The sequence below is a fragment of the Numenius arquata genome, chromosome 5 (genome assembly GCF_964106895.1).
Source record: "Numenius arquata chromosome 5, bNumArq3.hap1.1, whole genome shotgun sequence".
Taxonomy (NCBI): Eukaryota; Metazoa; Chordata; class Aves; order Charadriiformes; family Scolopacidae; genus Numenius; species Numenius arquata.
This window is the reverse complement of record NC_133580.1, coordinates 55624803-55647161: the sequence shown is the minus strand read 5'-3', so window position 1 is coordinate 55647161 and position 22359 is coordinate 55624803. Positions and strand designations below refer to the sequence as shown.

General features: G+C 37.4%; 1 protein-coding gene across 2 annotated transcripts in view; it reads right to left on the bottom strand.

Moving 5' to 3' along the window:
• Window positions 1-946: 946 nt before the first annotated feature.
• DOK7 (docking protein 7) overlaps window positions 947-22359 on the bottom strand; it is a 69304-nt gene continuing 47891 nt past the window's right edge. For both annotated transcript variants that reach the window (XM_074147834.1, XM_074147832.1), the window contains 5 exons: window positions 18572-18614; window positions 9235-9300; window positions 8091-8162; window positions 4379-4531; window positions 947-2745 (listed from right to left, as the gene is read on the bottom strand). In XM_074147834.1, the coding sequence (XP_074003935.1) occupies window positions 2609-2745; window positions 4379-4531; window positions 8091-8162; window positions 9235-9300; window positions 18572-18614 (471 nt within the window). In that variant the 3' untranslated portion in view covers window positions 947-2608. The remainder of the gene's footprint in view (window positions 2746-4378; window positions 4532-8090; window positions 8163-9234; window positions 9301-18571; window positions 18615-22359) is intronic.

Sequence of the window (22359 nt, the reverse complement as noted above, 5' to 3'; positions counted from 1 at the left end):
CAGAAATGTCAAGCCTATAACTTGACAGGGAGGCCTGCAAGGAACCACAAAAACAACCACCAAACAGTTTTTAACAGATGTAGCAGTGAGATTTGGCCTCCAGCTTCAGCCTCCTAAACACACTTTAGTGCACAAGAATATCAGCAGAATTTAAAAAATAAGTGGAAGTCGTCTGTTCTATTTGTCTTATTCAAGCTATGTACAAAAAGAGAAACGGAAGTCTAAAAAGTAACATACTTCATTTGTGGAAAATCTTATAGGATAATTATGTCAACATTAACAAAAACTGTAAGTATGAATTTATGCCCAGCTATCTACACAAATTCATGTGCACACAGAACCATGTGCATGCACAGATTCACAGCCCTGTTTAACCTGAAAAATATATTTTTAAAATTGTGAGTCCTCCTGTAAGGCCAGCAGTGATCTGATGACCTTTACTTTTGTGTCAAATCGTTACCCATGCTGCAAGTCCAGGATTCAATGTAAGCAATTTTGAGTAACGTACAGAAAGCTAGCCTTTGTAGAGAACCCAGGTAAATTGCTTTTTACAATAGAAATATTGCAGCTTCATTATATATCATAATGAAAAACACTGCAATTCAGTGCATCAGGCAAGATGTGCGTGTTTTAAATACTAAATATAAATAGGCACATAGCGAGAGACTTAACCCTTTAAGTCCTCCAAGCGGAGGATCCTTAATTGAATAGCAGTTCAGTTAGATAAAGGAGCTATAAGTCCTGGTCCCAACGAGCCATAAGTCCAGGCCATTCCAGTTGTACTGAGTATGTATTTACAAAGCAGACCACCATTGTGCATTTGTCAAATAAGAAAAATCCTTTAAACTGGGAATCTCACAAGAAATATTTCTTTTCCCTTCAGAAATATGCTAGGCTGATAAACAGTGAAGTACATCTTAGCACAGGACAGATGACAATGGCAATTGTCAACTCTCAAACACGTTTTTATTTATTCGAGAGATTTCTGATATTTTACATTACTATTGAGGCTACATTCAAATAAATGTATAGGTTAAATTCTGCCTCAGAATCAAACACCCACCTCTCCTTCTAAGTCACTTAGTGAAACCCTCACCAAACTTCCACTCACCAATATGAATTATAATGCATATCTGCAAAACAGAACTGGGCTGTGAGATTGTATCTTAAGAGGACACAGTCCAAAAATCATAATACCAAAGGTTTCACTCCTGATAACTTCTGGAAACCAGAGCTGATATGTTATTGCAGGCCAAAATTTTGTTTTCTTTGTAAGTACAGGAGTGTCACTGCTGTAACATTTTATTTAAATAACATTTTTTATCAGGACAAATACGTAGAGCACAAGAATTACACAGACAGTGCAACGCAAGAAACTAAGTCAAGTTTTGAATCATACAATCTCACTGTACAAAAGCAAGATGTCAAAGACTTCTGGATAAACCTATATTACAATAGAACATCCTGTTGTGCCTCAATTCTGTAGCATCTCTGAAAACATCGCCCTCTTACAGAGAACTCATTTTATGCTAGTTAGGGACAGCAGAGAATTATTCAACGAAAGTTTTAGATTCAAGGTAGACAATCAGCTTTTGGTGCTGGTTTAAATAGGGATAGTTTTGGAGATATAAATAAAGGACTCGATTTTCAAAAGTGAGTGTTTCTTTTGAGTACCTTGATTTTAAGATATTCTGTATGAGAAACCTGAGACCTGATTTTCAAAATGACATACATTCAACTCCAGGAAAATTGCTAAGAATTACAGGTATTCAGCAACTATGAAATCAAAGTCCATGGTTTGACACAGGGTTTTTAAGAACAGAAGCACCCAAAATGTCTCTTTGCATTATTTTGATTTATAGACATAATTAAATTAAATAACTTGTTTGTGTGCGCTCTTGTCTGTATGCATACACATATATACCCCTGACACTGCAGCTTTTAAATCTGAGCAACTTTAGCCAAAGCTACAAACTCTTGGTGAGGTACAAAACTGAATTACTCATAAGTAAAGTTAAGCATGTTCATAAATAAGCATACAAATTGAACAAAATTGTGCCTGCAAACAATCAGGCACTGAATTTCCTTGCTTTTGTAAGAGTCCATTAATATATTAATAGAGGTTTTACATATTTTATACACTCAGATATATACATATATTTTATCAGCAATGTGTGCTTACATACATACATACGCACACATGCAAACATATGTGTATACTTACCATGCACGCACTCACATTCCCTTATCTGCACACATTCAAGTTCTTTATTTTTAAAGAAAATGCCACCATTTAATAAACACTGGAATTGGTTCCAGGTTCTCGAGGATTTTAGAATTATAGAAAAAGGTAACTTACATCTTCCATTGCATATGAAAAAAACATCAGGACTTTACAACCAAATTAAAATAAAAAGAAAGACCACACATACCCCCACCTCATGCTACCAGCTTTCCAATTAGGAATCAAGATATTGGAATGAATCTGGTATAAATGCAATAAGCTATGCTGGCTTTCTGTACGAGTGCATTTTACGAAAAATGTGGTTCTTTTGGAAGCTAAATTAGTACCAATTTATGGTGAGCCAAAAGTTCTTTCCTAGATGGGTCATTGCTGAGCCCCTTTCTTCTTTTGCTCTAGCTCCTGCAGGCGTTCCTCCCGGCACTGGGCGTGCTGCGTTCCCACTTTGTGGGCTGTCTCAGTGGCTGCAATGTCAATCTGTGCATATCGTGATGATCCACTCCCTGAAATACCAAACGAAATCATGTAAAAGACTATACCCCTCATATTCCTGGGTCAAACTGACCCAGCGTTAAGCTATTGAGACAATTCTTTCACAGATTTCCTAGATGATCTTGGTCTGGCCTTAAAGCAAGCTCTATAAAGGGAGAAAAATAAAATAAAAATAAAACCTCAAAAGCTTTGTTATCTACATATTTCAGCTTTCTGGTTTTCTTCAAATAAACAAATGAATCACTTATATTTCTGTCCCAGGTTTGAATCTCCACCCCTAGTCCTCCCAGCAGAAGACAAAATTGAACTCAGCTCTCCCACTTCTGGGAGGCTTCATCAGCAGGCTACTAGTAAGTAAATGAATAACGTGGTATTTGAAAAGACAACACCATTGGTAGGGCACTTGGCAGGGATTCTTCTTTGTCTGGATAAGGCACTCTAAACATTTAACAGATCAGCCACCTTCAGCCTTAGACAGAACAACAATTTAGTCCAACAAAGGGCAATAAGGGAGATAAAAGCTGCTCAGTCTCTTCAGGAGCAGAAAAGTTCTGTATAGGTGCAGATGTACAAGTCTGGAGGCTGGGAAAACTTTAGCATGAAAAAATAAAATGTTTATGGTCATTAGAGGCACCTTCAAAGTTATACAAGTTGAGCATGGAAGGGTAGTTGACATTTAGGAAAGCTTATGTCAGCTTATGGAATTTGGCTCTTCATTCTTAATGTCTTGGTTCACTGTCTTTACAATGAAGACAAAACATCACTTTTACATTTCAACAGGGTGTTGTACAGAGAAATACACTAAACTCTGTGAGAAGCTTAGAATTACTTAACTAGAGCCATAAAAACAACTAAAGGGGAAAGCACTAGCATTTCAAAGTTAATAAACTTGCTGAAATTACAAGCATACAAATTAAAACCTCAATAGCTGAAAACTATACATGGAAAACTCATTAATACCAAGTGTGAGCAACTAAATGCCAGATCCTGATTAGGGGCTTTCTGTAAGGAGGAATGCATCTCTAAATGACAATACATGCTAGCTATAATGCATCTTTATGTGCTAATTGGGCAAATCAAGCATTAGAAGTAAAATACCCAGATCCAGACAAAATAGTTAAAAAAAAATAAAATAATCAAATACTTGGGATGGCTTCCTTTCTGCAGGACTTTCACACGTCCTCATAGAGAGCAGATAGAAGAAAACACTTGTTCTATTCTTAAGCATTTACTGCATGGCTCCAGAGTCAGTATCCTGAGTAGCAAGCACTGTACACCTACACCCACAGCCCTGTTTCTGAAGTCAAGCAAGAAAAATTAAGTGTAGTCCTAATATATGTGATGAAAACCTTGAGAACACAAAGCAAATTACTGTCTGTCAAACTCCACAGACACAGAAATGTTCACTTTAGAAGTAGTGCATATACAATGCGCCTGTCAGAGGGATGCAACATCTTATAGAACCTCATTACGTAAAAATCTTTTCCAAAAGAGTTGGCAATTACAAGAACTGCCTCACGAACATTACCAGGGTTCAACTCCTCTGTTAGCAAAAGCCTATGGATAGATGAGAAATTAAGATTCCCAATACAGACTGCATTTCTGCTTCCTTTGCTGTTGAAGTGGTATTGTAGGCTTCCTTACCTCTTATGCTTGTGCTAGGCTCTTGGAGTTCCAGTTCCATGTAATGAAGTTGTTTTTTGGAAGTAGGGCTGACAGGAATATTAACATAGGTGGCTGTCTCGCTGTGAGGTCGATCTGACGCAGGGACATCAGCTGAATAACCTACTGCCCCTTCTAAAATGAGTAACATATTATTATAGACACTGTTTGCAATGACCAATGGTGCATTTCATAAAAACACAACATTCCATCAAATGTTCTGAAAGCAAACATTCAGCAGCAACAGCTCTGCTTGCCAAACAGTACATTCCTCAGTCACAGGTAGGACATGAGAAGACTGAGGTGTGTACAGAAGAGATTCTCAAAGACTGATCAAGTCAGGATCTGTGCAGAAGACCACAGACCACAACCAGTGATCCCACTATGTTTTGACAGAAAGCAAACACTATGCAGAAATTTTCAAACAGAAGCAACGTATGTAACACTACCTCACATGGCTTTCGGCTCTCACTCAAGTTAGTAAAGCCCAATATGAAGCAATCTCTTCTGGGAAGATGTGAACTATTATATCATCTGCAAGACAGCAACCACTAGAAGTTTAGAATGTATGTCCCAAAAACAGGGACTGAAGAACTGTTTAAAGCAAGGGGAAGGCAAGCTTGAGGAGACAACATTGAGAGCTTCCCTGGAAGTGTTCAAGGTGAGGCTGGATGGGGCTTTGAGCAACCTGGTCTGGTGGGGGATGTCCCTGCCCATAGAAGGGGGGTTGGAACGTGACAATCTTTAAGGTCCCTTCCAACTCTAACCATTCTATGGTTCTATGATTCTATGGTTCCCTGTACCAAGTTGAAAAAGATAGGAATGATGCCAAGTGGGGACAGACCGAGTAATAAGACTTCAATTGCAGGAAAAACAGTAGAAGATTAGACAGTGGGAAAACCTTTCTAATAGTAAAGTTCATAAGAACACTAGAGGAAATCCCACAGAGGCTGAAGAATTTCTACATCTACAAATTTCTAAAAATGAGATTGACTAACACCTACAAGGAAACAGTTCTCTGTAAAGCAATTCTGACTTAAAGACAACTTTTTTTTATTGACTGGGTGAATTCTCAAGACCTCTTCTAGTCCTACTTTCCATTATTCTAATCTTATCAGAAGTAAAATGAAGAGAGAAGGTAGAAGGAGACCCAAATACAAACTTGTATTCCCTCTGTGCTTGAGCAAGGCTTTGAGTCACATTCTCATTGTCCTACTCAGCAGGCCAGAATTACTTACCCATGCAGTCCAGTTGAAGTTCTTAACCTTAGACACTTTCAGCTGTTCAGTTAATGTATTCCATCCCATCTGCCCCATGCTCAGTATAAAGGCTGAGGGATCAAAGGGTCAGCCCCCTTCCTGCGATGGCCGATGTCCAGAGAGGACTCTGTCTGTTCATCTGCCTTTGATCCCGATCCGTGTGTTCCTGACTCCAGAGCTGGAATCCAGTTCCCATTCGTCACTGAGTCCAGTCTGGGACTTCCCCAGTGCCTGCCGGTGATGTGACTGTCATCCTGGGAACTTGATATGGTTTTGTATATATTGTATCTATTTCATTATTTTTCTTCTTTATTTTTATTTTAATATTAATTTTTCATTAAAGTAGTTTAGTTCATTCTAAACTTCTGAATCTCCTTATCTCTTTCTCCTCCTCTCTCCTCTTTTAGGGGGGGGAAGGGGGGGGAAGGGCCATCTGCCGGTCCGGTTTTGGTAAATTCAGCCAAAACCACGACAGGGACAGAGGAGTGCAGAGGAAAAATGATACCACTTTCAGGTTCTCCCTTACCCCGAAGGCCTTCCATTAAGCCCTTCCTTGTCCTCACATAAAACTTCTATCAAAGCTTTATTTGTCCAAATCACTGCTTTTCTTTTCTGCCAATTCAGACGCTGTTGAGATGTGAATGCAGACTCAGTAGGTGATTAAGGCTTTTTAGAGCTCAGGAGAGAATGACTGCTTATATCCAACCAAGAGCGGCTGTGAATAACTGTTAAGGGGAACTTTTACTTCTTCTTGGACTGTATGATGAATAGAAGAGATATCTCGTACAAAGTCAGACAACAGTAGGCTATAGTAGGTTCCAGGATAATCTCTCAAGGTTTAAGCTATTTAAATGAAAGGAGTCTACTATGCAGCCTAAAATTTTAAGAGCCTGGAAAGTTGGCCAATTTTCTGACAGATTTTCATAAAGAAAACATAGGAATATCCATGAGGTAACTGAACATTTTTCTGACCCTCAGGCTTCAAGTTGTTGTTCCAAATCCAGGTGTTAGGAACAAAATGAAAAGAGAAAAAAAAAAATCAAGCAGAATAAATTTCTCTATCTTCATCAAACATCATTCTTAGAAATTATTCTCAATTATTCTGTCTGAAGTTTCAAAGGAATTTGACCTGACTGTACCAAAAGGGATTCAGCAGAACCATAGCACTGAAAACCTGCATTCCAAATAGTTAAAGCTGTAAACAAATGACAGTCTTAAGGACTGATACCATCATGAATAGTCATGAAGGAAAAGATAATTTATGAAGTCTTTCTCTACACTGGTAAAGTGATGTAGCAGGAGTTTAAGTGAAGACTCCTTGAAGCTAGCTAGCATGAAAACTAGCAAACTTCTCTATAGAGCTAAATAGTTGAAAGATTTCAGGAAGGTGAATGTCATACCTGATGCAGAAAAGACAAGTGATTTTCCTGAGAATTAAAAAAGACACATATGGAGAAAAATATATTAATTGGTAGGGCTTTGTGCAAGAAAAGAAACACACAGAACAAAGAAACCCTGGCAACAATCAAATATTCTTCTCAAAGGAAAAAAAAAACAACAAACAAAAACAAATCAAGAATAAAGTTGGGCAAATTGGAATGGAAGGAAAGGAAAAGTCCTCTGTTGTTTAGTCTGTGCTGTCTTAATAGAAACTGTGCTTTCTTTGTAAACATAGAAATACTTGGCTATTCATTTTTCCTTCAAATAAAAAAAACCCAAACACCTCATTAGACTCTAAAAACTGGCTTATATTTTTTTGTAGAGAAAGGTTTATTTGAAAAGCACAAAAGAGTCAAAGAAAACAAGACACCCACAGAGAGGTATGGACAAAGACAGCACTTTTCAGTAGTCCTTTCTGGGTGGGCAGAGGTAGAAGATGCTTACAAGAGGGATCAGAGGATCAGTATTTGAGATCATTATGGAGGGAGAATTTGGGAGAAAAATAGCCCAAAATGTACGTGGAGACATTCTGAAAGAATTGGCTTCATGAATGCTTGAGGAGAAAGGAGGAAAGGTAGAAAGAAAAAAAGATAGTTAAGCAAATAGCAGAAGAGTAAAAGATAAAATGCAGTGGCATTGAAATGAGGACAAAAAGAAAGGATAATATAGTATGACTGGGGAGGGAAGAGGAGAATGATATTTGAAACTCGTGTTTCTGCCTTTCTTTCACCAAGTGTTAGTTATTCGTATTTTCTGCTCTATGTGGGCACCATTCTCAGAAATGTGTGATAAATAACACAGAAAGAAAACCAACACCATAAACCCTGAGATAAGTGTGTGTGTGTGTCTGAGCACGCATGTAAAGCTGACATGTTCAAAGGGCAACACCTCAAAAATAAACATTTAAAAGAGTTCACAACAAAAAGGAAAAAGGAAAAAGAAACAGAAGATGTTAGTATCCTCTGATGCAACTGGCTGCAAAGACTTGTACTCACCAGGTTCCTCAGGTCTAGTAGGAGTTCCAGGTTCTGCAGGAATTGTCAGCATCTCGTAACCACCTTTTGGACCTAGAATACAGGAACACCATCAACAGCTTTGGATTTAGGAATTTGCACCATGAAAAAAAGCATATGATTTTCTCGTTTTGACTTGTAACTTTCTAATCTGAATAATCATACTGAAAAAAAATCTCAGAAAGTATTAACAGTGTTGACCTTTCTGTGGTGGTGATGCCAGTTTTTTCTAATGAGTGCAACAGCAAGGAAATAAATGTTAGGACATTTTTACAAGTATTCACACTGAAGGCCACTGAAGCCAACAGTGTGTTTTGCTGTACATCAATGTGGGAGCAAAGCTGTCTTGAATGCATGAATCAGGGAGAAGTGCGTGGGTGATCTTGGGAGCATCTGGAAGACACTTGTTAAAATTCCACCTCCAGCATGATGGCTAACTTCTTGATTTCTGACAAAGCTCTGCAGAGAATGCTTAAACTGGCCATTCCAAAGATAAATTTGCTTTCCAAATGGAAATCATCAGCTTTGCAAGAGGCCAGGTTGCTCAACATCATCAGTCCTTCCAGAGCACTAAGCTGAAAAAAGATGCCCAGGTTCTCTCATGATTTCAGACTCCATCTCAGTTCAAACAAAGCAAGCAAAAATGTTATGCCCATAGAATGAACATATTTGGATTAATTCTGAATGACAAACTCTCATAATTGTATCTGCTGGTGTTGTTTCTTTCTCCATTATCATGAAGAAGTATCTTTAAATGGGGTAGGGGTTTTTTTTCCCACCACGTCATTGCTAGGGTACAGGATTTTTCATGGCCTGAGGTGGGTTTTTTTGGTGGGTGCCCTTTGTTAAAGTGTTGGCAGCATTTTACTGCTGTGAATAAGACTACTGCCTATGCTCTGACACTTATCTCATCTGTCACTGCCTCTTCTAAACTTATCCCATCTGTCAATGCCTTTCTAACAAAAACCTTGCAAGGCAAAAAAAACAAAGAAGTATGTAAGTTTTATAATAGGAAGTCAAGCCATACATTACCTTTAACATTTTATGAAGTTTAAAATAATTTAAGTTTAAACTACTATAATTTAAAATTACATGCAGGGATATATCTCATAACCACTATACTTACCAGCTTGGAGACTGTGCCCTCTATGTACTTTCAAAGACCCAGAAGCTGCCATGACAGAAGCACCACCTGTTTTCAAAGAGAGATATTCACATTAAATCTAAATACCTGTTGCTATAATTAGATATCTGCTGTGCATTAGCATTTTTAGTAGATGTTTCTGAAACACCAAGAAAAATTTCAATAAGAAATATAAGTCATTATTCTTCATTTAAGTAATATCCCTTTTGCTAAATTTTTTTATCCTAAGATTGTGGTATTATAATCTAATTTTGTTCTTTCCTTTCTTCAGAAAGAAGGGATGCCTTCTATAAAACTGCAGGATACTGGCCTCCCTGTTTGTGGTGAGTGCTACTTTACTTACAGAGGTAGTCGTCTTGAACTGAGAAGTAAAATGGCAATGAAAACTGAGTGGGAACTTACCTCTGCAATCCATAGCATAGCTTTGGCAATCATGAAGTTTAAAATATTCATTAAAAGCTCATCAGACCGAATCTAAAACCTATTAAGCTGAATGAGAACTGTATCACATTTCAGTAGCCCACTGTCCAGTTTTGGACATTCATGCAGAGGCTGGGGCAGCGTGAAGGGTATGCAGAGGACCTAGCTCCCATCAAGTGTGAATCCAGGTCATAGCTGGCTCTTGTGAAATACCCTTCCAAGTGTTACATCCAGGAAAGCTTTACTGGGGGCATGACAGGTGGCACAGTCAGTGCCATCTCCTTTCCCCAGCCCTATTCAGATCAGCAGGAAGCTCTCCCAGCTACAATATTAGATACAGAAGTTTGAGGAAAAAAGAGCTACCTGTTCAGAAACCTACAGAGTGGTACACACATATCAGTGGTACACTTCTATCAGAAACAGTGTGGCCAGCAGGACCAGGGAAGTTGTTGTCCCCCTGGTACTAGGCACCGGTGAAGCTGTACCTCAAATACTGTGTTCAGTTTTGGGCCCCTCATGACAAGAAAGACGTTGAGGTGCTGGAGCATGTCCAGAGAAGGGTGACAAATCTGGTGAGGGTGCCGAGGGAGCTGGGGTTGTTCAAGCCTGGAGAAAAGGAGGCTGAGGGGAGACCTTATTGCTCTACAACTACCTGAAAGTTGGGTCATTCTCTTCTCACAAGTAACAGGCAATAGGACAAGAGGAAATAGCCTCAAGTTGCACCGGGGGAGGTTTAGATTGGGTATTAGGAAAAGTTTCTTCACTAAAAGGGTTGTCAAACCCTGGAACAGGCTGCCCAGGGAAGATGTTGAGTCACCATCCCTGGAGGTATTTAAAAGACATGTAGATGTGGCACTTAGGGACATGGTTTAATGGGGCTTGGCAGTGTAGGTTTCTGACTCGATAATCTCAAAGGTCTTTTCCAACCTAAATGATTCTATGTGGTGTGGTTTGTCTACATACATACATCCCTTCTTTATTTAACCAGCAAACTACCTGCTCGGTTAGCATTATCCCTATCCAGCCATAAATGTCTTGTCTCTATTGTTGTCACCATGGGCACCTTAATCAAGATGAGTGGCATTTATTTCCTCAAATGAATAATTTCAAGGGAACTTCTTGTGCAAGTAACCGGTACTTAACAGAAATAAGGTAGGAGGCTGTGCTTATGAGTAACCCTGCCACTGGTGACAGGTCAGCTGTGCCATGTGCTGCTGGGTATTGGGGATCAGGTATAAAATTAACACACTCTTCTAAACTGATGAATAGTCTCTGAGCAGGTGAAACACTTCTCTGCATTTTTTTTTTAAATAGCATCCAAAAATTACTGTAATTCTTACACAATATGAAGAAATTCTATAATATAAAATAGTAGTCTCAAATACCTAAGAAATCTGCATGACCAAGGAACCTAAAGAAAATGTGAATTTCTTAATTTTCCCCCTGTATAAATGATGTATTCATACATTTTTTTCTAATTCTAATAACTTCCATGCTTATAAAATTATTCCTACACTTAGAAAATAAATGTGAACAAAAGCCACAGATTACTTCATTTAATGAGGAAAATGGATAAAAAAAAAATAATAAACACTTATTTCAGAAGTGCACAATCTTTGGATATATAAAAATATATATAGGGTAATCCAAGGGTACAACAATTTTCAAGGATACCACACTGAGAAACTGATTTTGTATTTTAACAAATGAGATCAGATTGTAAAATCTTTAAATACTCTGGTGAGCACTTAACCACTAAAAATATTGTTCACAATTTTGTTTTTAACAAGACTGCTCGTATAAATAAATGCAAAAATAGGACAGAAAGTATGATGCCCTGGACTAGCTGATTTACTAATTTTCCTTTTTCTCACCCCAGAGCATCCTGTCTCTACATTATTAAGAATATGAGAATATGCTTTATGCAGCTGAATGCCTTACCTTACTTTGAAGATTATAGTTTTATGCTAATTGCAGCTTCCTCACAAAACTAGTGTATGGTATTTTTCTCTCTCAAAAACTTAGTGCAATTCAGTAGAAATCATTCCACAGGAAACATGGAATTTTAAGCAACATTTTTAGGATGTTGCACATATCAGGAACAGGAAAGGAGATTTAAAACAATAAGATATTCCAACCCATTTATGGTCAAGTTGAAGTTTTTCCATTTGGAGCTGGTTTAGAAGAATTACCTTAATGATTCAGGATTTGACCTGTTGCATTTTCCTCATTTTCAAATCTGGCAACTAACAAATATTTACGTAGTTAAATCTCTCATGGAATTTTTTTTTAAGCTTTGAACTGCGTCATATAAACACATATCAACAGAGATCGACCTAGATATTTTCTTCCTCCTTCTTTACATCTACCATGTAAACTGGTTTGTTTCTTATTTATGAATCCTGGGATAACACTTGCAGGAATGGAAAAAGCAAGTTAGCAAGATAAATTTCCGAACACATAAGCATCTAGCAGGAGACAGACACTCCCTTCCATCACTCCCTTTGTCTTACAAGGGATTGTTAAGAATAATTTTTTTCAGTTTCCCCTGCCATCCAGTTCTGTGTGGCTGACTCGCTGAAGTCTCATTCGTCAGGAGAATTATTTCTCTTCTACTTTCCTCAATGTGTAAGAGGAAGAAGATATTAAAAATGCGACTAAACGAAAACATGCTGCAGATTATTTTGCATTCCTACATATGATTAGACTCAAATGTCTGATGTATCTAAATAAGGACAATCATTATTTGAAACATTTTTCTAACTTTATAGTCATTCCTTTATGCCCACCCTTCAAAAACGAGCACAGTTTACAGCATGTGTGCTCAAGAAAGAGCCATGGAAAAAAATTAACAAACAAGAGGGAAGCTGGAATACATGCTCTAAACTAAGCTCAGAGAGTTTACATTTTCAGATCCTGTCACCTGTTAGTAGACACGTGCAACACTATGCTGCATTTATCAAGTGACCCCTTCTTACTGCCCAGCCTCTACTTTGCCTTCGTGGAGAAGGTCACGAACCCTGCGGGTCTGGGCTATTAAATTTGCTGACAAAGGGTCAGGACAGAAGAAAACACTATTTTCTATGATAAATTCTTGCTTCTTATTGAATTAAAACTACTTTTATTATGAAGTACTTTGATCCACTCAGCCAAGCAACATTTCCATCTCCTCATTTGAAAACAGGTACTTTGCTTAAAAGAGCACCCAAAGCCTAGAGGTACTGATTGACAGGAGAAACACTGCAACTACACCAGGAGGATTTTTCATGTAAATGTAATAAAAGACTTCCTGGTGTTGTATAATTGCCCTATAAAACTTCCTTAAGTTCATTACTCCTCAATTTTCAAACTGATCTAATATATTTTCTACTGTACAGGTGGTTTGATCTGCAATACATAAAAGCTGAAGGGGATGCTTAAAAACGCTTACTTGTTCTACAGATTTCACTACATTTGGAAATGCCTCCTCTCTCTCTAGCAGTCAACTTCAGAAGTAGTAAAATCACTCAAAATTAGAAATGCATTCACGCAGTGACTGTTCAAATACTGCTCCACAAAGATGCCTGTTTAGTGAATCCAAAAGAATCACAGAGGATCTAACTACCTCTAGCTATTATGCGTCTTCCCATGCTGTAGGGCCACTCCAGCCCAGCCTCCCATCCTTAAAAATGCAAAAGTGTAAAGCTAGAATCATTACCATCTCCTGTACCAGGACACTCAGTGTCTGTTTTTTGAAAACTATACTTTCAAAGATGCTTTATATGTATTTGCTAAAAAAATCTTCCATCTGAAGCTCAGGATCTACATTGGCTAAGAATGAAGATCACATACTGAGTGTTCTTAATAGGAAAAAAAAAAAAAGCTGAAATAATCACTATGTTTGCAAATAGGTTTCCTCACCTTTGTGTTCTAGAAGGCTGGTATACGTACCTTTCCCAGATTTCAGTTATCAGAGGAGGCATGGGGAAGCAAATCAGGAAAATGGAAAAGGCAGGACTACAGGGTCACTGTGACACGGACTTACCACCTTCTGTCATCCCCGAAACAGGGAACAGGAACCTGCTGGACCTACTCAGTCCAGAGGATGAAGCAGCAGCATTTGGATCATTCACTAGCATATGGTTTCACCACAGTGACTTTTTTATTTCCCTCCTGTCAGGCCCTTAGTAATTCAGAGAGTCACTAAGGAAAAGGCTTAGCTTGTAAATGCATTATGTATTTTAATCAGCTTAGTTAAACCATTTTTTCTGAGCTCCTGTTTTTCTTCCCCTATGGAATTATTTTGAGTGCACTTATAAAACAAACCACAATCAAGAAAGAGCATGTCATATTATGGCAGGGCTTTATTAATCATTTTCTCATTATAATAATGCTCTTCTATTACAGTGTTTAGCCCTATGAGGTATGACATATTTATGGTGGCTACTGTTCAGCACACAGTCCTTACTGGCTCAATAAAAGCATGATAGCATACTTTGTCTTTCTACATCTAAAGAGCTGACAACATATTTTCTGAAAAAAAAAATAATGTGAATTATAAATTATTTTCAACCTAAGCAACAACAGCCAACATAGTACGGCCCAGATTCTTCTTTCTCACTGCTCTCAATTAATTCCTTGAAACCTTACTCCTAAAGCTTGGAATAGAAGTATCAGGCTGCATAGGTTTGCAATAAAATTTTAAAAATGCATGAAAGAAAGCCTCTTTTTCCATCATAAAATTTAAGCTGTCAGACAGCTGAGTTCATTTTCAGCACCCATCACCTGTTATATACTTAATTTTATTCTTTCTTTTTATCTCCCTACCTTAACTCCCTATCTACCTAAGAACAATTTAATAGAGATACAATGTTCATAATCAGCATTCAGCTGACATTTCAGATGAATTCCAATCCACAGCATTGTTTTATGTTTATTCCTTAATTCATCCTCTCAGAACATTTCCCGTCAAGCATTGTGTAATTTGGTGTTACAAGCAAAGTGGCTGTCAGATAGCGAGAGAGTCTGTGGCAACGCTCATGAATTTGCTCCTCTGGAATATGGAAAAAAATGGAACTGCGCAGGCAACAGTAAAAGGAAAGAGAATTTAAAAGTCACAAAACTTACAGCATTAAATTATATTGCTTCCAGGGGAGGATATTTGTTAACTTATCTTCCAATTCAGCTATTGATTTTTGTAATGCCAGAGCCTGCAGCATGGAAGAACAGGAAGATCACACCTCCCACTAAAGATATTTGAGTGTTGAAATGTCCAGGGCTGGGTCTGGCTGTTGGGAATGCCTAGGCAATCAGCTTCCCTGTAGCTAATGGGAAGGGACAAATGTTTCTGAAACATGGTGTGTAAAGCCTGCATGAAATATCTTCTCCAGGGATTGCAGAGGGACCCTAAGCACTTCTGCAAACTTGCTCCAGCTCCCAATTTAGCTTCTCTAAATAGGAGCCTTGGGATTCAGACTGCTCAGTTCTCTTGGAAGAGTTGGCAATCAACGCCAGAAATAGTTACACTTTTTCCCTCCCTACAAAACAATCTCATGGTTTAAACATCATTGATAAAACAAAAGAGCTGTGACTGAGTTCTACTCAACTGAGAAAATCCAAATATTTTGGAAGAGAGCATGAAGACATTATTAAGTAAGGGCTGAAGGTTCCTATCTAAGTTATTGCAGTGAACTAGAGAGGAGCACAAGATTTAAGTAACAGGCCTAAATCACAGCAAGAAACACCACAACTGTTAGGAAATATCTAAATGCAGGAATAGCAAAGGCCTTCAGGTGATTTAATGTGGCTTAAGAATTCTCATTGCAGAACATGCTAAACAAACACCTGTCAGACATACGCACAGAAGTACATCCTAACGTCAGGACAGAGGTTTGAGCTAGAGAACCCCTTCAGCCCAGTTTTTCCTACAGTACTTTGATTTATAGAACCAGAAAGACAATCAAGATAATGGCGAGCTCTTCAGCTCACCATTCTGTGAAGTCCTTTGGCTCCACCTCTCAACACTGAATATGCATCTCATTCATGATCCCTTAATTCACAACACATAAGCAGCTCCTGAGAAAAGGACCTACAAACATATCTCTGAAACTGCACCCACTAGATCATGCTACAGAATTTCTTACGCATTCATAAGAAACTTTGTGTAGGTCCAAGGAGAAAATCTTAGATGAAATGTACTAAACTTAGGTGCCTCCAGAATCCAGCAGCCTCAGAAATCAGGAAAGCGGAATCACGTTTTTGAACCTCTATCCTGTCATGGTATTTGAAGGTCCATAATAACCATAAATGCAGTCTATTATACTTAAGAGCCAGCATTCCCACATCATACAACTCCAAAGAATCTCTTAACTTGATCTGTACTACAAAACTATGATAATAGGAACAGTTTCCTACTACAAATGCAAGCAACCTCATTCAGTCTCTCTTTCTAATCAATCTTTACAAAGTTATTTATAACAAAGGCAACCAAATTATTTGAACAAGAATTAAATGATTCACCTCAACTTGGTTTTTTTCCATCTAGTAATATAATTCAAAATTATTGCCACCTTTATCAACACTTTTCAGCTTGCCTTTAGAACTAGACACATTTCTCTGAAGTTGCTGAGTCTATTGCTCAGTATATATAACTAGCAGTAGAAAAGGAATATCACCCACATTCACTGCCAATAAACTGAAAAGTATTTAAACAATTGATCATGATTCTCTAACTCCAGTTCTTGCCACAGAACTGAGGCACTCAAGAGCAAAAATACTGTACAGAATATGTGGGCACCTGTAGCACTGGAAGAAGTGGGTTTGCACTTGTACGGTGTGTTTGAATGAAAATGCAATACAATCCTTTCTCTGATAAAAAAGAAATGTGTTTATGACTAAGTGGACTGCTACACTAGCAAACATTGCAACTGTGTATTGGGTCATTGTACAATCGTTCATGACAGTACAGGTATCTTGCCATGTCCATGTGCAAGACAGGTTTTGAAAGTAGTTACCTTAAATTAGCATACATTTATGTCATTCTCAACAATGAATTAAAAAATCTTAATAGAGAAACATAGACAAGTTCCAGTGCTGTTCCTTTAGTCTGACAGAATTGTTTGAATAACTGCTCAGCACCCAGGGACCTTCAGTTAATGGCTTGGATTAAAGATGGTGGAAGCAAAACATTCAAAGGATACGGTATTATCTTAAAATATTTGCAGCACCAAGTTCAGTTATACTTTAAATGTTCACGTGTATAAGAGACAATACTTTAAAATATGTAGTATTGGAGAATAAAGTTCTAAAGGTATATAGTGAGAGCACTGAAGAGATGAAACCCCACAAAGATAGCTAAAAACTTGTCACTGTCTTTAGATGCTGTATTTAACTAAAGCATTTATAGTTATTCCAACAAGTATTCAGTTCTTTCCTTAAACAATATTTACCCAATGTACCAGACATGAAAACCTACCCGCTCAAATTTCTTCAATCTTGTATCTTCCCTTTCTGTTGATCTAAAAATCTGTCCTGTATTTCTACATTTCCAATTTTCTTAATGGTAGGCTTTATCAAAAGACCTAACTCCTTCATCTGCATGAATAGTCTCAGAGTAAGTTTTTGTCACATTTTTTTTTTTGCATCCACGGTTAATTTGCCACTGGAATTAATGCAGAAATAATATTGTACCCCTACCCACACACACAGCTACAGACCCAAGTTCCCCTGTATTTACACAGAGTTTAATCATAAGTGCTCTGGTTTCCTTGGATTGATTAGAGGACTAGAAACCTGAGTACCAGCAGGAAAGATAAAATTAGAGTTAATGATCCAATTTGTACTTCTACTTACACATCTATAAATCAAGACTAGTTCCACTGACTCGAGTGGAATAACCAGGAACAAGATCTGCTAAATGCTTCTGGATTTTCTCTTGCTAAGACAGACAAAGGAATAGAGTTTCTTATGACCTTCTCCAGAGACATCTCCTGATCCTAGGTATCTTACTGGATTTGATCACTCAAGTATCAACCAGCTATACTTTATGTATTTGCCAAGGTTTTTAAAAGTAATAAAGAAACCCAGGCACAAAAAGCTGTTCTATGTCTATTGGAAGCAGGCAACCTGATAATTTAATGGATTTACTGAATTATCAGGTAAATAGTTTAAGAAATATAAAGATGTTTACGGCATTAAATAACTTCTTTGCACGCATCTCTCAAAGAAAAAAGATGGAGACAATACAAAAAAACAAAAGCTTACAAAATGTTATCTTTGAAGTAATATGATGATACAAAAGGTGCCAGAGCAGTTTGGCCACATCAAACAGAGAACTCCAGACGACCAACACATTCTACTGAGAGGCAGATTTACAATGCAAAGACAGTCAGTGTGTTACCTTTGCCTAAATAAAATCTTTCCAGGCCAGATACTCAGCTTCCTCCCTTTACTGATTTTGTCTGTCAGTCAGTGGAACCACTGACACGAGAGAAGCGTCTCCATGTTGCCTCTGGTAAGGAAGCATTCCCGTGATTTTGTGTTTTATAGAAAACTGTGTGTACACAACATATATATCAAGTTTTCCCTTGGTGTTAATATAGCCTAAAAAGAACACTTCCTTGACATTCTTCGACTATGTAGGTAAAGCACTAAACAACTTTATACGGAAACTGACAACTTTGCACCTCTGTAGATTACAAAAGGAAGGCAAAACAAATACATTAATCTTTTCAACCAAAGATACTACAAATTACAATGTATTGCGTAATATTCAGTCATGAATTGCAGCAGCAAAACCACCCACAAACAGGATACCTCTCAATATAACCTTTAGTTCTGCTTCCATAAATCTGTTTCTCTCGCCACAATTTGAGACTTAAGCATTATTCTTTAACAAAGCAAATAACTAAAAGGCTCCTACCTGCTATAGCCGGTAAGACTCCAGACTGCAATATTGCTGTTCCCTAAAGAAAACAGAAAATTTTAGAATGAAAAATCTGTACAAGAAATAGAAACTTTGCAAAATATAGGAAGAATGGCAGAGAAATCACTTCACCATCACAAAAACCTACTATGTTGTTTTAAAATCCAGAACAGACGCAAGGGTGTTCAGACCTAAAGGTGTTCAGAACATGCATAAGTTGCAAAACTTTTGTGTACCTTAGTAAAGACTAACTAGCTTGACTTTGGGTGCTTTACAACAACTGTAGCAGGTACAGTGAAGCTTAGCACTATTGAATCAGTCTTGAATTAAACAGCAAAAAGCAAGAAAATTTAATATTCAGAGGCCGATGAGACCAAGTTGGAGTAACATATTTAAATCACGGCCATGCCTATATTTGCTTAAAATAGTAGGTGCTGTCAACAGACCAAAGCCTGGTGTGCTTCTGACTCAGGTCCATAAAACTAAAGTATTTTATCCTTGAATTCAGAATGGCTGCAAATCACACCTGTGACATCAGAGTCTTTCTAGAAAACCTTTGTGCCATCTCAGATGCTTCACATTGCTCATCCTGTGCTGGTATGATGGCAGCGAGGGCACAGGAAAGCAGTCAGGCATAGAACACCAGTACCCATTCACACTTAAGAGTGTTCCAACACATGCTAGCAGCTTACTTAATGGAACAGAAAGTGGCAGACTGCAGTGTTGAAATGCATAAAAGTCAAATCTTGTTAATGAGAAAGGATCTCACAACTTTCTGGACTTCTTTTCTTTTAAAAACAAAGCTTTTTGCTTTTTCCTTTTTTTTTTTTTTTTTTTTTTTTACTTTGTGAGGTGTTGGGGGGGAACTGTGTGTTACTTAGTTCACAAAGTCAATCAAAAATTGTTTTGCGAAGGGGGAAAAAAAACACCTTTATCTTCCTCACCTTTGCCTCTAGATTCATTAATCTGCACAGCCTTGCTGTCATTCAGGGCATGTGCCTGATGCATGAAACTAGATAGCAAGTTGGAAAAATATTTTTAACTCTCTTTCCATAAATGCACTATGCATCAGAATATCTTAAATTACGGCAAAAAAATGGATAGAAATAAAGTGGAGAAAGCAGAAACCCTGAAAGGAAAGTTCTTTGAAGAAAGAATGGCATTTTGGTTCTTTATACATAATCTCCCAGAGAGGAGTCCTCTTTCATCATTACAGATGTTACAAGCAAGAGTAATGCAATGAAACAAAGAATAAACTGAGTAGTTTTATAATTATTGGTTTTCTTCTCAGCTTATAACAAAGTTATTAGCAAAATGGCATATGGTCCTACTTGCTTAATAGCTCTGCTCCCTCTGTAAATTCAAGTTATAACTACTTGATTTACTTGCAAATTAAGTTTTGCTATTTTTCCCTCCTCTCAGTGTTGCACAAGTATAGCACTTCTGCAAGAACGAGGATTAAAAAGTAGGCAATGCTGAACTGTTAAAAACATTTAAGACACAGAAACTTCATTTTTGGTGATGTGCTGCTTAATGCAAGTTAAAATCAATCAGCAGGGCTTTTTGACCTCTGAATGTGAGTAAGAATTCAAACCATCATTTGCCTTTTATTCTGTGCATCATATATGACACGGAAATAACTGAAAATTAGAGAGATCATTTTGTTTACATAGGTACAGTTTGTTCAACAATGGAGTCTTATTTCACGCCTGAAATTCCTTGTTACTCTTATAAAATAAATTCTAGAAAGTTTTTCATAAAAATGTACAAATTAGGTAAAACGAGAAAATTCATAAAGGTTAGACAGGTAATATCAAATTTAATACTTTCAAAGTCATTATTAGAAGATTAAAGTATACTTGACAAAGGAAGATGCAAAAAAGCAAACAGAATTTAGATGTGTGAAAATACATCAGATGGGGGACTGATGAAACATCATTGAAATTATAGTGAATAGATAAACAATAAATAACTAAAAGAATCATGATTAGATTAAAAAATGTCTAAGACTATAACAAAAATATCAAGTGATTTTTACAGACTATAAGGTTGTTGTCTTCATTTCCATTTCAATAGGTCATATTCTGTTATTTCTGCATCTCTGAGACCTCCTGCTGCAATCCTTTGTAAGAGGGAAACTTCACTAACTTACAGTGACTACCGCTAAGGCAACTCAGTAGAAAGAATGGTATCAGAGACCTAAAAGCTATCTTTTTTAATTCTACAAAACTCAGACAGAACATGCTTTTGTTGGTAAGAGAAACGTTTAAAATGATTATGGCATAATATACAAATGCAAATGCATGGTTTTCAAAGGCAAAGTATGATACATATCTCAATATGATTACACCAAAGATGAAAAGGGAGAATGACCTCGTTCAAATAATATGTTTTTGTTATGCCTGCTATGATACTCAGACAGTAACTAATAAAACGAGTGTATAAATCCTGCATATCTCATAATACTACTCATAAATACAAGTCAAATATCTTTCTAAGGTACTTTCTTTTATCTGTGACCCAAGAGCTGAGTGCTGCAGGGTGTGATGCATGGCTGTTAGTTCAAACAACCTCACCACTACAACACCCACAGTAAACGGATATGTACCACTTGTATATCACACATCATGAACTACATGTCCAGGGCTATTTTAATTCTGGTAGTGATCTGTCTGCTGTCAGATGACATTCATTTTTGATGTTCTGCTTCCAAATATCTTGGGCAGGGTTCAATGAGACATTAGGAGAACCCACTAGTTTGATATGCTGTATCATTATTCATAGATTAGCTCTGTTGCCCTAAACAGCTGAACAGAACCTAAGCCCTGGCATTTATTTCTGTGCATGCAAATAACCATCATAGTACATAATCCTTTTTACAATCAACATGAGATTATTTCCCCCCTATCCCCCCAAGTAAACTTGGTATAGCTTTGTCTTTCTCTCCCACCTTTTATTTTAAGTTTCATTTTATTTCATTCAAGGCTTCATTCATTTTCAATTTCATTAAATATATGATTTACCAGATCAGTTCTCATTTAAAAAACGACCAGACACAAATACTGTCCTATATGAAGAGCAGTATGTCTGCCTTTCTCTATATACTCAAATCACTTCTCATGGACTACATACCAAATTCTGCTCTGGTGCTGCTAACAGGAGTTTTAGTCTTTAGACATGAGATCAGCCCCAAAGGCCAAATCTTCCAGTGTAAACTCCAATGCAAGGAACAAAGATTACTGGATTGTACCCAATTTCATATCGTTGGAAGCCAGATTCGTAGGGACAAGAGGCATCACAACTGTTCTTTAAACTCATCTCTGTGTTGTAAAAAAGGAGCCAGGAACTTACAAGTCAGATAGACAGAAAAAAAAATGAAGGAAAATATTGCCTTAAGACTAAACTCTCCCATTACTGGCTCTAAGGGTAGGAACGGTTAGATAGTTGTTCCATATAAAACATGTATTTTCAAAGAACCAAAACATTTTTGTTTCATATTTTTCTTCCTAAAAAGGAGGAAACCACACTTCCAAGAAAAAGTAGATCAGCTTCTGTAGATTGTAATGCTGAGCTGGGCTCCATCATCACTGGCAAGAGAAATGAAATGCCATTTGTCTGATAACTGTAGACAATTCAGACACACCTCATCAGTCACAGCTTGTGTCATTCCTTTTGTGTATCTTTAGAAATAAAGCTTTTCTTTCAGCTCATCTAAGTTTGGCAGCTTTTTATAGCTCCATTATTCTGAACCTAGCAAGAATTAGGTGTTCAGATTTTTAGGTGTG